This window comes from Rhizophagus irregularis, chromosome 25 (genome assembly GCF_026210795.1).
Source record: "Rhizophagus irregularis chromosome 25, complete sequence".
Lineage (NCBI taxonomy): Eukaryota > Fungi > Glomeromycota > Glomeromycetes > Glomerales > Glomeraceae > Rhizophagus > Rhizophagus irregularis.
Window position 1 is genome coordinate 2,431,742 of NC_089453.1, and position 17,531 is coordinate 2,449,272.

General features: G+C 24.7%; 3 protein-coding genes across 3 annotated transcripts; 1 reads left to right on the plus strand and 2 right to left on the minus strand.

The window, feature by feature from the left end:
- Positions 1 to 7,435: 7,435 nt before the first annotated feature.
- On the minus strand, positions 7,436 to 9,192 carry OCT59_016987 (uncharacterized protein; the record flags this gene model as incomplete). Its single annotated transcript, XM_066146058.1, has 5 exons — positions 7,436 to 7,850; positions 7,941 to 8,175; positions 8,249 to 8,660; positions 8,895 to 9,091; positions 9,168 to 9,192. The coding sequence occupies 5 exons, from the start codon at positions 9,190 to 9,192 to the stop codon at positions 7,436 to 7,438; spliced, it is 1,284 nt and encodes a 427-aa protein (XP_066003785.1).
- Positions 9,193 to 11,398: 2,206 nt separating this feature from the next.
- On the minus strand, positions 11,399 to 11,904 carry OCT59_016988 (uncharacterized protein; the record flags this gene model as incomplete). Its single annotated transcript, XM_025326879.1, has 2 exons — positions 11,399 to 11,521; positions 11,593 to 11,904. The coding sequence occupies 2 exons, from the start codon at positions 11,902 to 11,904 to the stop codon at positions 11,399 to 11,401; spliced, it is 435 nt and encodes a 144-aa protein (XP_025173920.1).
- Positions 11,905 to 13,198: 1,294 nt separating this feature from the next.
- On the plus strand, positions 13,199 to 14,505 carry OCT59_016989 (uncharacterized protein; the record flags this gene model as incomplete). The annotated part of the gene is made up of 1 exon (XM_066146059.1): positions 13,199 to 14,505. The coding sequence occupies exon 1, from the start codon at positions 14,233 to 14,235 to the stop codon at positions 14,503 to 14,505; it is 273 nt and encodes a 90-aa protein (XP_066003786.1). The 5' UTR covers positions 13,199 to 14,232.
- Between the last annotated feature and the right edge of the window lie 3,026 nt (positions 14,506 to 17,531).

Sequence of the window (17,531 nt, forward strand, 5' to 3'; positions counted from 1 at the left end):
ACATTTTCCATACTTTTCAGGACAAATTCTGAATTTTCTTTTTTTATAGGGCTAACTACATATTAACATCAAGGAAATATTTATTATTCGTATACATTGTTTAGGAGGCTAATTTTTGTAATTAATTATAATAGGAATTGAAGGAAATTAAATATACAAAGTGAATAACATTCTTAAATAAATGAACCTGATCAAATATAAAAAAAAAATATGTCTGAATTTTATTAAAATATACATATATCCAAATGTATAAGACTAATTTTAACCTGAGGTGATTTAACCTGGGTGATTTAACCTAGTAGGCTAGTACTAGTAAATTTTATATAATTATATGAATTATTCACCCCTATTATGTGATAAATTTGATTCGGCTGACTAATATTTATAGTTACACTATATGTTTATTTTATTTTTTTTGTTTTTTCTTTCCCCCTTGTTTTTTTTTCTGTTCTCTCTGTTTCGTTTTATTTTCCTTTCTTTTCCCATTCCATTTCCTTTTTTTGTTTATTATTTTTATCTGCTTTCTTTTTTTTTCTTTAGTACATTTTTTTAGGCTCTTTCAGGTTTTACAATTTCTATATCTTAATGTGTTAAAAAGATACATTCTCTTTTTTTATTGGTTTTGTTTTTTAATTTTGTTCCTTACTAACTATATTTTCTTTTCTTTATGCCATTCTTTAAATCCTTTCTCTTCAACATTATATGACGCATTTTGCTCTTAACTTGCTTTTATTTGGTCATTAACTTTTTTTGGGTTCACTCTTAAACTTAATTATGGGGATTTTTTCTTTTTTCTTTGTGGTGGTATCTTTTTTTATTCTTTAATATTTAGGTTCTTGCTTATTTTCTAATTTTTATTCTTTACTAACTATCTTTTCTTTACTCTATACTGCTCTTTGACTTAATATGTTTTACTTTTCTGTCACAAATTTTACTTTTTGATTTCATAGGTTTCATCATCATTTCATTCTTTAACTTTTTACATGAGTTTTATTCTTCATTCTTATAGCTTTATTCTTTTGTTTGCTTTGTTATTGTCATATATTTTTTCATGTATATGTACCATAATTACTAGTCCTGTTAAAAACAAATAAAGTATGAATTTTTTCTTATTAATAAACTTTGATTAAATGTTTTTAAACAAAAAAATTTTGAAAATAACTGAAAAGTGTTGCAAATTTTCAGTAACGTAAATAAATTAAATTAACCAATTAAAATTGATTGGTATAAAATATAAATTTTTAGGGGGGGTGATTTAACCTGGCTTATTTAACCTGGAGGGCAAGTTGGCAAAACTCTATCCAAATTATATAAAAAATATATATATCCAAAAATATATATATATCGGAATTTTATTTTATTAAAAAATATATATCTGAATTTTATTAAAAATAATATATATACCCAAATTTATTAAAAAAAATATATATATCCAAATTTATTAAATTTATTTATTAAAAAACATTATACGAGTTTATTTATTAAAAAATTATATAAAAAATATATATATCCAAAAATATATATATCTGAATTTTATTTTATTAAAAAATATATATCTGAATTTTATTTTATTAAAAAAAAATACATCCAAATTTTATTAAAAAAATATATATCTGAATTTTATTAAAAATAATATATATACCCGAATTTATTAAAAAAAATATATATATCCAAATTTATTAAATTTATTTATTAAAAAACATTATACGAGTTTATTTATTAAAAAAAAGCATTATGCAAATTTAGTAATTATTAAAAAACATTATACAAATTTAATTATTAAAATATATATTACATGAATTGATTTATTAAAAACATGGGATCCATACAAAATCCCAAATGTCAAAATCCTGAATGGTACGAAATCCCGAAATATTGATCAACATTAAGCATAATGCTGCCCGGTTTGGGATTTTTGGGATTTTGACATTCAGGATTTTGTACCAGACCCAAAAACATATGTGGATGTAGAATCGTCCAAATTTGATTTGAAATATCCTACAATATTAAGTTTATAATCATGTGAAATAAATTTTATTGAATTATTTTATTTTGGTTAGAAATGAAAAAATTTTTTTAAAAAAATTGTTTTTTATAAATTCTTCTTTTAAGGCCAATTACAAGATTATTAAATCAAAACGTAAAAAACAAATTAAAATATTTTAGATGAAAAAAAAAATAAAATAAATTATTTATTTATTTCAAACAAAATTAAATTATATCTTATCAATACTTTTGTTTTTGCAAAAAAGTGTTAAAATTTATGGTATATATCATACTCTTAGAAAGGGCCAGTCACCGGCCCTAGGGTATGACTCTAGTTTACCTATTATAAGAAAGAAATTGTTAGTAGTGCATCAAAATTTTATTTAGTGATAAAAGAAGGTACATAGCCAATTCCTCCTCCAGAATTAGCAGACTTATATCAACTACAAAATTAGGATGCCTGCATTGCGATCTATGGATTGGTTACCAAAGATGTCAATACAGTAATTCTCCTAAGTCAAGACGCAGTCAACCAGGAGTTACCCTAACTTTGCAAAATAAAAAATGACACACCTTAAGTTTCCTTGAATTTTCCTCCTTTAGAAAGTGATAAAACCAAAATTATTATTATTGTATCTGTGATATAGATAGCAGTGATGTTATATTAATGTAAATTATTAAAATATTACATTTCAGTGAAATGTAAATTATGAATAAGGTAACAACATATAGGATGGTTATTTATATATATTTACAGGCAGTAAGACTTGGAATGACATATTAATGTTAATAATTGCATTGAATTATATCATTTAAACATAATAGTTCAGATTAAAGTAATTTCATATAAAAATGTAGCATTATTTGGGCTGACACATTGATGTGATACATTATTAGTCAAATTAAAATAATATAATTAAATAAAATATTAATATATCAGTCAAAATCATATTGTCTTATTTTTTTTTTATTGCATATTCTTTGTTAATATGAGTCAATATTACCAAGCATTTGTAAGTAATTAATGAAGAACATGTAATATATTTCATTGTAGGCAGCATGACTTAGGCTGACACATTGATGTAAATAATCCTGAATCAAAAGTCTTTATAGTCACAGTCACAAAGGTGTCACAATTAATATGAAAAAAAGTACTATTGCATTTCATTACATTATTTAATATATATCTTTTTAATTGTATTTTTAAATTTCTTTTTCATAAATTGAATAATATTACTACCAAAAAATTAATATTAACCAAATGATTACAGTATTTAAAATTTCATTCATGTCACTATCCTTTTTTTCTCAAAGAAATACAAGAATGAGACTTGAGAATAAACAAGAAATACATTATAACTGTATCAAATTTGTTTGACTACAATGACCTTTCCTTAAATGAACAATTAATACTTGCTGCTTGCATATAATAATAATCACCAACTATGGCACAATTTTTAACTAAATCAACTTTTTATTGAAAGGACTTTGAAATTTGATTTTTTTTTATTCAAATGTTTAATGTGATTCTTACAAAATCAAAATTTTAAAAATCCATCTATAAATTGAACTGATGTTGGACAACTTCCCAACAACCTTTTTCCTGATATACCCTTTGCCAACAATAATTGCCCGACAAAACATATTCCTGAATGAACATTTTACTAACATGACACATTCCCTAGTGGACATCCCTATAAAAAAAGAAAATTCGGAATTTGTCCTGAAAAGTATGGAAAATGTCCAGAAATTTTCCGTGCGTCCGGAAAACATTCGGAAACGGTCACGTTTTGGAACACTTTCCGGACGCAAAAATTCCAGACATTTTCTTGACACTCCAGAATTTGTCCAGAATTTGTCCAGAATCAAGCGTCCAGAAAATGTTCCAAAACATGACCGTTTCCGAATGTTTTCCGGACGCACGGAAAGTTTCCGGACATTTTCCATACTTTTCAGGACAAATTCCGAATTTTCTTTTTTTATAGGGCATACATTATACTGACATGCTATTTTCCCTGATATGACATTATCCCAACAACACATATCCTGACAGACATTTTCCTGACATGTTAAAAATGATTTGCAAAAAGTAATTTTTTACTGTAATAATGTATCATGTTTATAAATATAAATATAATTCTCTTACATGCTATCACAACTAAAAATTCAAAAAGATTAAATTTGTAAGGAAACAATTTGAAAAAAAAACAACAAATCTTAACACAGAGATCCTTTTCATGTCAAGATATGTTGACCCTCTAAAAAAGCCATTTTTATATTCCATCTCATTCCGTTAAAGGCTCATATTTCTAGAATTAATAACCTTATTATATCACAAATTATTTACATTTTCCGTGAATGGATCTGTAAAAGGCAAAGGGTATGTCAGGAAAAAGGTTGTCAGGAAATCGTGGTGTAACCAAATTGAATCTGTATTATTTGATTTTCATCAGGAAATATTCAATGTGCAATTTATGCATAAAAAAATCACAATAAATGCAAAATCTTGTTGGAATTGCTAGTTTAATTGTGTACCCTCAAAATACATATTATTTGCATATTTAGTAATGTAATTTTATCAATAAATTAATAATAAAGGCATATTTAAATTTGAATGTATTTAGGTATTTGAATATAGCTTTAAACTTTAAAAGGAAAATATTTTATAAAATAAATATATATTCTTTTACTTTTTGTATTTTGCATAATTCCAATTTTTTGTTATTTATATAAATTTGACTGAATTCATTATTTTATCAATAAATTAATAATAAATTATATACATTTGAATGAATTCATTATGCATTTAAATATACTAATTTATTCACTTGTACTATATATCTATTATATCATTATTCATAAATACATTATATATTTGTCTTGTAAGGAAGTAGTCTATAAATAATTATTATTAATTAATATTAATTAATATGTAAAAATTTCTGCAGGGAAAATTAAGAATTTGTCTCTAACTTTTTCATAATTCTGCAAAGATTCTATCATTTGAAGTAAATCCAGAAGGCTAAAAATGCATCCTGATAAGTATAATTGGTATCTTAATAAGCCTTACTCAATTTTTTAAATAAAAAATGACAATACCTATTTTTTATTACATAGAGATTATTCCTTAGAAAGTGATAAAATTAAACAGTATTAATATTATCACATGTATCTATAGGTGATACTGTTCTTCATTTGCCTATTATAAGAAAGAAATTATTAGTAGTGCATCAATTTTATTTAGTGATAAAAGAAGGTACATAGCCAATTCCTCCTCCAGAATTAGCAGACTTGTATCAACTACAAAATTAGGGTGCCCAAAATGAGAACAATGGATTGGTTACCAATGATATCAAGATCAGTAATTCTCCTAAGCCGAAACGCATCCAACTTAGGAGTTACCCTAACTTTGCAAAATAAAAATGACGCACCTTATTTTTTATTACAACATGAGTTTCCTGATTAGACAGAGATTTTTCCTCCTTTAGAAAGTGATAAAGCCAAACATTATCAAGATTATTACATGATCTTTTAAATATTCAATTAGAACTAAATAGAAGTTAGTTAATAACTATAAGTATCTTTGAAAAGAAATATTGCAAAATGAATTATTTTAAATAGTTAATATAAAGAAAGAAAGAATAAAAAAATAGTAATTTAAGAATAAAAAAAATAGTAATTTAAGAATAAAAAAGAATAGAATAAAAAAAAATAGTAATTTTATACCCAGGAATACCATAGACAGAATGATCAATCACTTCATTTCCGATTATAATCAATTTAAGAATAAAAAAAATAGTAATTTAAGTTAATGAAAAATTAAAAGTATTTTAATTATATATATATTTGTAGGCTGTAATGACATATTGGTGTTAATAATTGCATTGAATTACATTATTTTGACATATTGGTGTTAATAATTGCACTGAATTACATTATTTAAACATGATAGTTCAGTTTAAAATAATTTTATATAAATTATGTAGTAGGCTGACACATTGATATGAATAAGAAGTACATTATTAGTCAAATTAAATAATGTAATTAAATATTATTATATATTCTTTGTTAATATGAGTCAATATTACCATGCATTTATCAGTAATTAATGAAGAAGTAATATATTTCATTGTAGGCAGCATGACTTAGGCTGACACATTGATGTAAATAATCCTGAATCAAAAGTCTTTATAGTCACAGTCACAAAAGTGTCACAATTAATATGAAAAAAAATACTATTGCATTTCATTACATTATTTAATATATATCTTTTTAATTTGTATTTTTAACTTTCTTTTTCATAAATATATTACTACCAAAAAAATTAATATTAACCAAATGATTACAGTATTTAAAATTTCATTCATGTCACTATCCTTTTTTTCTCAAAGAAATACAAGAATGAGACTTGAGAAAAGGAATATGTTATAACTGTATCAAATTTGTTTGACTACAATGACCTTTCCTTAAATGAACAATTAATACTTGCTGCTTGCATATAATAATAATCACCAACTATGGCACAATTTTTAACCAATTTATATACTTTTACATATGCATTAATATATTCTTTAAAAAAAATTAATTAAAAAAATATGGATGTTTTTTTATATTTGATTTAATGACTTCAAAACCTGCAAAACTACCTAATATTGATTTTTTTGTGATTTTTTCAAATTTTTCAGTTTAAGTTAAATAACTCCACAAAGATGCTTTAAAATGATCTGTGGCGCCCCTAATCATATATTCTGAAAGTATACACTGTGTTTATTTTTAGATTATTAAGTAAAATCAGGTTTTCAATTAATCTATAGTTCATTTGTGGACTAGCAATTAACATGTAAAATTTGTAGGTACAGTATATAATATATATAGTATAATAATAAACTATAGATATTTTTTATCTCCTGTATACAAAGATAAAAGATTATTATATGAAAATTTAAATAGTTATAAAAAAGTTTTTATGAAATGAAAAAGCTGGAGAAAAAATTTGTGTAAATAATATAGTTAAAGAAAATTTTACAGGGAGTAAAGTATCTTTAGATAATAGATTAAAAGATTAGTTAGTAACTAAGTATCACAAGTTGAAAATAAATATTAAGAGTTAAAGTAATTTTCATTAGACTAGTACTATTTTTGCCAGGATATATAGTTGCTCAAATTAGTTTGATATATAAGGAATTTAAAATATAGTAATAATAAATTGAAAGTATTATGTGAATAAAGAAAAATTTTTAATAAATTGTTAAGAAAGAATAAAGAATAAAAGAATAGAATAGTAAAAAGCAAAAGAACAAGGAATTTTATAAAAAAAATTAAAGTATTTTGTTAGAAATAGAAAGAATAAAATAAATAATATTTTTAAAACTTAATAAATTTAGACTATTAATATATTATTATAATACTAAAAATGCAATATATGCTAAACTAAATATTTTAAATCTTATTATATATATAGTTCATTGGCAGATTTCCATAAAATGTGACGAAAACCAATTACTAATATAACAAATCCCTTTAACTTATTAGGTTTAGATTTTGTTATTTTAACACGCTCATCAAATACTCCTGAGTTAGAATAGTTTATAGCTTTTCCTTTTGAAATTATTTTCATATATAAATTTAATTGATTCAACCCTTTATTTAATGTTTCATCTATAGTTGTTAAATTCATTTTTTTTTCTTCCTTTGACCAATATGTATATGATCTTTTTAATACAGATTCTTCATTTTCCTTTTCAAGTATTTTATCTAGATTTTCAAGTTCATTTGCACCAAAATTATTTTTCTGATTACTATTGATAAGTCCAACTAATGGTATATATTTTAATTCTAAAATAACATTATTATCTCCTTCACTACTTAAAATAAAAATATCTGAATAACCAAAACAATCTGAACCTTTTTACTTTTTACCATTAATTACTAATGAAAGTTCTGGAATACAATACTTTAATGGCAAAAGATTTTCTACAATTGCTTGAAGTACAGGTTCATTTGCTGATGATAGAGACATTCGTGATCTTGATGATAAAAAAGTTTTCAAAATTTTAATAAAAGGTATGATATTATCTGCAATAAGACTTTCATATGCTGAAGCAACAAGAAGTGCATTATCTACAACTTGGATATATGCTGAATTATTCTTGTTTTGCTTTAGAATTTGGCTTTGTTTCTTCCAGTGTTCTAATGGATAATTATCAAATATAATTTAAAAATATATTACTTATGAAATAGTATAAACATTATAATAACTTACCATTGGATAAACTTTCTGTATCAGTATTATCATCTCTTACTCTTTTTAGCTCTCCCTTTTTTATAGAATCTGATTGAGAAATTTCAGATGATTTTATATCAGATGTTTTATTTAAGTGAGATGTAACATCAGGGGCCAAATTTTCTTTTTTATGTTCCTTAATAATCCTATCTGATTGTAAAATTTCAGATGATTTTATACCAGATATCTTATTTAAGTGAGATGTAACAGAAGGGGCTAAGTTTTCTTTTTTATATTCCTTAATATCTGGTTGAGAAATTTCAGATGATTTTATATCAGATGTCCTATTTAATGTAATAGCAGAGGCTAAATTTTCTTTTTTATATTCCTTAATAATCCTTTGCCAGAAATTTTGCAGAAACTTCATACAACGAAAGTGTTCTTCATTTACCTATTTATAAGAAAGAAATTATTAGTAGTGCATCAAAATTTATTTAGTGATACAAGAAGGTACATAGCCAATTCCTCCTCCAGAATTAGCAGACTTGTATCAACTACAAAATTAGGGTGCCCAAAATGAGATCAATGGATTAGTTACCAAAGATGTCGAGATCAGTAATTCTCCTAAGTCAAGACGCAGTCAACTAGGAGTTACCCTAATTCTGCAAAATAAAAAATAACACACCCTATTTCTTATTTCAACATAAGTTTCCTGATTGAATAGAGATTTTGCCTCCTTTAGAAAGTGACGAAACCAAATAGCATCAAGATTTTTAACTGTATCTGCAGATGATATTGTAGTAGTAATAATATCACTGCTATTATCCAAAAATCCACGATATGATGATTTATTACCTCGTTCTTTTAGATAAGAAATTAGAACTAGATATGAGGTTGAAGGTTAGTTCAAAATATTTATTAATTATATTGAAGCACTTTTCATAAGACTAAGACTTACCATTTTGTCCAGGATAATTGCTCATATTGATTGGATTCAATTTAAAGAATAGATTAATAAATTTTTAAGAAAGATCAAATTGTCAAAGAGTAAATTAATAAATTTAAATTATTGAAGTAAGAACATATAGGATGGGTATTTATATATATTTACAGGCAGTAAGACTTGGAATGACATATTAATGTTAATAATTGCATTGAATTATATCATTTAAACATGATAGTAGTATTTGGGCTGACACATTGATGTGAATAAGAAGTACATTATTAGTCAAATTATATAATATAATTAAATAAAATATTAATATATCAGTCAAAATCATATTGTCTATTTTTTTCTTTAAAATGTATTACATATTCTTTGTTAATATGAGTCAATATTACCATAAATTTGTCAGTAATTAATGAAGAACATGTAATAATGTAATATGTTTCATTATAATCAGCATGATTTGGACTGACATATTGATGTTAATAATAGGTTTTTATAGTCACAGTCACAATAGTGTCATATACCATATTATTTAAACACAAAATGTATCATAGAATTTTCGTCAAAATTCCAGACTATTGTTTTTAAAATCATGTGATGTCATTTTTTTTTTTATAACTAAGAAGTTACGCCAATAAAGCCAATAAATAACATTCAGTTAACATTTTGAAAAATATCATGTGAAAGATAAACCGATATGTTAATTTAAAATAAAACAGTTTACGATAGATTTCTGAGAAACTTTTCTTTTTTATGGTATGTGCTTTCTATTTTATTGTGTTTTCTTCTTTTTTAGAATTATATAACATATAAAATTTATTTTCTAGTGCCTGATATTTCATGACAGTATTTACACGTGGAACTATTTGGAATGGAGTAAACGATGATGCAATTTATGTTTGTTTACGGTTGGATTATCATATTGGTGCACTGTGGTAAGTGGTAACATCTCAACTATTTTTTAAATATTTGTAAACCATTTCGAAGGCAGCGACAGTTTGAACTAGGTCTATATAATTTAATATGGAGGAACACCATACTCCTTTCTGAAAATAAGGATCAGCAAAATTATATATATTCAGAACGTTATACAAATCGTAGCCCTAAATACCAAAAAAAAAGCGAAGAATTTATGTAAAACTTCTATGAAAGCTTTTGGCGGTTTAGGGCGTGAAGCAGAAGTTCGTCGCATTAACAATAATTAACTTTCTTAGTAGTGCAATATAAATATTAAATCAAGACCTGAAAGTTAAACTGGTAAAGAAAGAAAATTCGAGAATTTTTATTTGAAATTCTGGCTCGTTTTCTACCAAAGTTTTCCAAGACTTCCAGTTCTTTTAATGAAATCATTTTAAGTACAAGATTTATAACTTTTATATTATTGATGTTACGAAATTAAAATGTAAAGTTAAAATGTAAAGTTGTATTATTAAAATTATCAATGTAAAAAGAATTAAGAAATATAAGTCGTGAAAAAACAAATACAAAAAAAAAAAAATTATTTATGTGAAAAAAATTACATGATATGATTATAATCTTGATACTTACTTTATTACCAGATTGTAAGAGTAAATAAATAAATACGCTTTAATTCTTTCTTTTTAAGTTTCAGCCAAACGACTTCTCTAATATAAATACCATTTCTATTTTATATAGCCTTCCATGTTTGTCTTGAATTTTTTTTTGTGGTAAGTTGTGACTGGGCAACATCACGAGAATTTACGTAAATTTTACGATAATTGTTTCCGTCAGACATCTCCTTGTAATAAACTAGCGAAGGAGGAACCACCATCTTTTTTTTTATGGACTCTTGAAATATACTGGTGTAATAAAGTTTTATTATTAATTCAACTGTAATTATTATATGGCTCAAAAAATATTAATAGCTCGGTTAATTTGTAATGAATAAATAATAATATTTTTAATAATAAATATAAAAAGTTCGTGTATTTATAACGATAACTTAATAAATACATTGGATTATTTGAATATTTTAAAATAAAATCAAATTATCTGATTATTTATTTACAAGATAATTAATATATGATTAATTTAATTAGATTAAAATTATCGTTAAATTTTGTTACGAAATAATTTTACGAGAAAGTCGAAACCTGAAAGTCGAAGCCCTATATGAAAATAATAACGATTTTCGATGTCATTATGATCGACGCTTGAGACGGAAATGATCCACGAAAAGCTCTTAACGTTAAAACAACCGAAGAAAAGGGATTACATCATTACAAATTTCCAGAAAATAGAAAATCAACGACAATAATATAGTTGAGCGAAGTTGGATTCTGGGAAATCCCTAGAACTTCGGTCAAATTTTTCTTGTCGTTACATTCGAGTTCAGCTGCAATCTATAAATTATAACACTGAGACTTTAGTATATTTGTATATATAATATAGCAAGTTTTGAAAATTTATTTACCAATTTTAAGTCATCTCGAGTCAAATGAGAAGAATTAATTAATTCTTTTAATATAACTTTTAAATCTTTGATTCTAGTAGGTTCATTTTTCCATGTAGCAAAATAATTTATATAATTAATATCATCATTTGGGATAGATGTTATATTATTAAAATTACTATATGGTATCCAAGGTATTTTTGTAATTTTTCGTTGCTTAGTTAATTCCAAATTTAATTCATCAAAAGGATCAGGCCGTAAAGAGAATGAAGAATATGATTCACTTAATTTTAATTCAAAATCTTGTGACTTTTTGCTGACACTGCAGCCCATGGTAAACTATTATTTGTTTTTTTAACAAAATTTATGTATATAATTTTTTTTTTTAAAAAAAGTGAAAATTATCTCATCCACCATCCATATTTATATTAGATCCTTAGATCATTACTTTATTGTTTCAGAACGTAATCATTAATTTTATCATTTACACTAGCTTTTTAACAATCACATATTTTTTGTATTGTTTGGTCTACAACAAGATTTAATCATTTCCAATAATATGAATCCCAAAATCGTTTCATTGATAATAAGACGATTTTTCCTTAATAGGTAAACGCTAATACATTATGGGATGAACATTTACTAAAATTTTTTTGATTGGATATTATTTTATTCATCAACGAATAAATTTCGTTCTATTTTTCTTTATGGAATCAGGTTAAAAATAAAAAATAAGGGGTAAAACCTATTTTTTAACAATAGCACGTTTTTTTCGAGTGACCACACGCAATATGTACTATACTAATTTAGTTAATTTTGATTTTTTTTAGTAATTAGATCATTATATTAAAATTGTGATATGCATAATTTATTAACAATTATATTATATTCCTTTAAATCTTTTTCGTATAATGAAAAAGGAGGGTTTCAATATATATATCTTGAAGGTTTTTTTTTGTAATTGATTCCGAAATTGGTAATTCCTTAAACGAATAAGATGATCATGTTGTAGTATTATCCTGCAGCTTACGCAATTCTCTAAAGAACTTTTTTTTTTTTTAAAGCAAATAAAACAAATAAACAAATAAAGTTCCGAAATTCTAAATTTACTGTACATATTAATAAGCATACTTTTATCTACTCTACAGGTTTATTTGGAAGATTTTTGTATACCGTTTTTTAACTTTTTTTAAACATTAAACGTCAGGATAGAATAATATTATTTAGAAATGATTAGCGTAACAACGCAGTAGTTGTGATCCCATTAACTATTGGTTCGTATACGCCACTACACATGTTTGGTCATGTGATTTAAAAATGTACAAATCATCTTACAATTATTTGAGTGGCTTATAACAAACATAACAAACACTCTTAAGCCACTCAGGTCTCAGGGAAAACCCATTGTACATTTGGCCATGACATATATATCTTAGCAAATTTAAAATAAATAACCTCCTTTATTTTAGGGGCTTATTACATACACAAACGGAATGAAAAAAAAGTTTTTTGTTGATTTTGATTATCATGTATAAAAAGCCCCATCTTTTGCACAAAGCCACGATGATTGCATTTTATATTTATACTTCACTTATTCCTTATAGACTAAATCTTTCTTTTTTTTTCTGTCTCATGAAATAAAATTACTGTATATACATTTCATAATTTCCCAATAACACCTAAATATTATATAATAAATGATCAAATCAAAAACATTTGTTTATTTTTTTATTTAAATAATATTATCAATAAAGTCCGCCCTCATAGTGATACACTAATATAATTTCTTCATATAACACTATAACATAAAATAATTAAAATAATTACATAAATTAAGGATTATATACATCCATCATTTCATCATGTTTACAGGAAGATCAAATCATCAATTTCATCAATTATAAAATATTAAAAAAGATGAAAATAGCAATCCCCTAAGCGGATATCATGGGTATTCATTCATGATCCTAAGACAACACTGACAAAACCACCAAAACAATATTTTCAAAGGGAGAATAGAAAGAGACTTTTTCAATGAATATTCAAAAGAAACAAAAAATATATATTTGATAATAAAGAAAGTCTCTTTTTCAACAAACATATATTATTTATTAAATATCAAATGTGGCTTCGCAATTTTATTGTATAAACATATCTTCTGATTGTTAGATTATTTGAGACTCTAATTCAACAATAAGACTTCCAAAACACAGGAGAGGGTAGCTTGAAGACGCTGTTGATACGATAAATTAGAACTGCTAATTAATTAATTTCTATATTTAAGAATGTTAATATACAATAAGATCTATAATTTTAAAGATTAAGTAACAGTTTTATAAAAATTTAATATTAATGAAATTTTCAATCCCATTCACGATTTCAAATTCTGTGCTGGTCTATAATTGGCTCATGGACGAAATTGAAAAAATTTTCATTCAAATATGAATTATTTCGATATCAATTCTATATAAAGACTGCCACCTAGAAACAATATACATAACAAAATTGGGCTGTACTGGAATTCAAAAGTATTCTCAACAATTTTTTAAACTAAACTCTTCATAATGTTTATTTTTTTAAGTTGGCTTATATTTTATTCATAAATATATCAACTATATTCTACAAAGAATATCAAATCCAATTAGCCATCATGCTAGTTTTATGATGTCATGGTGCTGGTTACACCAAGGATCATTACATGGTGCTAGTTACACCAAAGGTCATTACCCAGATGGCTCATATTATTATCTTCAATTTATTTTGTGCTATTGGTTATCATCACAACAATCTCAAGATAATACTAAGAAAAAAGTTTGTAAAAGTGATACTGAGTATGAAGACGATGTTGATAAAGTATTAGCAAAATCATCGCAACAATCGCAACAGATCCAACAGCTGACAAGATATTATCAGTCAACAACAGCAAATAAATAAGACTCAATGGAAAACAAAAACCTTGCTCATGAGAGTAGAATTAGTAGAATATTCCTAGAATTGGCATTATTGTGTTTTATGCCATTCAACTAATGGAAAAAGAGTCCCAAAAATTAACCCAAAGGGCAGTTATATTTAATCAAAAGTATCACTACTATTTTTGCTCCTATTTCTATTACTCAAATTGTTGGATTTCTCATTAATTATGTCATTAAAGAATTGTATGTTATATTTATACTCTTATAATAATTTGAAATTATATTTATTTAAATAGTACCCAAATTTTTAATTATGAGATTATTATTAGTTGCACAAATGGATTTTGAATGTTAAGGAAATCTTATTGAAAAGTGATATCATTGGACTTTATAATTTCTCTATGATATTGCATGTTCACTATCATAATATAAAACTACAAGCAATAGATTTACATTAGTTCTAATAATGCCAACAATTCAAATATTTGCATTTTTCTTTATAGCACAAAGTTAAGTTATCTGATATGGATCTAGTCATTACTTTTCTACCTTGAAAAAGATCAGAGATTAATACACTTACTGTAGAATTGATCTGAAGACTATAAAAAAAGGATTATCAGCAATATTTTATTACATATATTAAATTCTTTAAACTCTGAAATCCAAAGTTGTGACACAGAAATTATATTCTAAAAGAATTTATTTTGGATGATGGATGGCACATTTATTCCTAAAAATGATGTATTTTTTTCATTCCATTTAAATAATTTGATACCATTACACGATGAAGACTTCAATTACAATAAAAAGAATTGATGTGCTGAATTTGTAGCTATAGATGAAATTGATAAAGCCAACACTATTTCACAAATATAATTATTCTAAATAATTATTATTATAATTTCAATCTTAACCCATCAAAATATTTGAAATGATTTAAAGTATTATATCTATAAAAATGGCTATTATACAAATATTCTCCAAATTACTAAGGTTAAATGGAAAGTAGGCTCTTAAAGAAATAAACTATTTAAGAAGTTTTATTACTTATACCACTATATTTACTGGTAGGCATAATCTTATTACAGATAATGAAATTTATTATATTGTGCATGGACAATTTTATATTATAAAATGTGCTATCAGCATTAATAATCTTGAAAATTATTCAAATTTGCTGAGTTTAATTAGATAAATCAATTTATCAATTCTGATTACTTAGAAGAAGAAGTGAATGGTGAAGTCTTTCATTTATACCTCATCTGTTATATTTCACAATTAAATCATGCAACAATAATGGACAAATTTGTAAATACTGGAATTTCCTTCATGGTATACAGCAATTAATTTAAGTAATCCTATTGTGGTGGATTCATATGGTTTGAATAGGCAAATAAAAACTATTAATTTGAATATTTCATGAATTGGATCCAAATTATTCTTTATCCTTTATACTATTTTTTAACAAAATGCAAAAAAACTTTTGCATTTATTTAAACACAACAATTAACAAAAATTAAACAAATAATAATAATAAGTTAATTTTTGTGTTTAAACGCATTATTTGTACACATTCCATTTTTATATAACTTGGCAAAGGATATCTTAGAAATTCCTGAAACAAGAAATTCTCGTAAAAATGATATAGAACTATGGGCACAGTATAATAAAGATAAATCATATTGAAATTATAGATATACTATATTTTAAAGATAACTCATAGAATGTTATATAAAATTTATTATCAATTATTATGAAATCTACACACTAATTAAAGTGTCTTTATATGATACCTATCTTTAGCATTAATGAATAATGGAGGTATTGATACATTATTTGAATTTGTAAGGGAAACCATTCACATTTCTTGGAATGGCAAGAATTTGTCTGATATCAAGGATTTAGATAGCATAAAATCCCTTCCAAAAGCATTAGCATTACTTGTCTATTGATCAATTACATCAATATTTTCATATTAAATCTAAGTGTACCTATGAAAGTGAAAAAATGGAATTTGCCCAAAATGATATTATTATCAATAACAATCCTTCAAAGGTTGTAACAGAGGGTTTAATTAAACTTACATCTAGGTGATATATTGTGGTAAACTATATATCTAATTTTTCATCTCATAATATATATTAAATAGGCTAATAACATATTTATTCCAAGAAATATTAGTATTATTTTATTTTAGAAAATCTATGGAAACAAAAACATTTTTACATTAATATTTAAAGAGGTAGCAAACTGAATAAATATACTGGCACATGGCTTTAAGACACTTTAGAGATGTTAGCGTCATATTAGGATAAAGTTCAGCACATCTACATGGATGGGTTCATTTTAAAGGAGCATCCAAACTTATTATTTGCCCAGATGACATTTTCCCAAAAATGAATTGATAAAGTCAAGAAAAATCATTATTTAGAAAAGTTCAATTAAATTAATATCTTTTATCAGAAAAAATATAGCTAAGCCCTTATGGTCCTGTATTTCCAGGCTCTGCTATACCTTGATCTTACACATGTACAAAGTAAAAATAGGTATATATATATTGCTTATTTTTCCTTTTCTTTATCCTTGGAAATAATTGGATGAGGAAAGTCAATGCCACCTTTGACTGGGATAAAAGAACCTTAACTATTAGAAGCTAGGTTCTTACTATCCCAAAGTCTATTAAAATGACTCAATCATTTGAATATGAATATGAAGAAAGAATATGAATCAGAGGAATTAGAAGAAGCTCAAATTTACATGTCCAATTTTCTATCTTTCCTACAAAAGAAGCAACCTTATTTTTTTCCTTCAAGATCAATTTAATTAATGAATCTACATTTAATTACAATATTCTTGCTCCTATTTTAAAATTTATTGCACCAAGTTTTTTCAGGCAATAGAGTCAATACAAAGCTTATCTGCAAAGATAGAGAAGCATTGAATTATTAGCAACTACAAACTGTCCAATATTATGCAATACTAATTATCAATTTTTTATAAATGTCAAACCTGTCAGACTTAGTAGGGGATTATTTTAAGAATAATAAA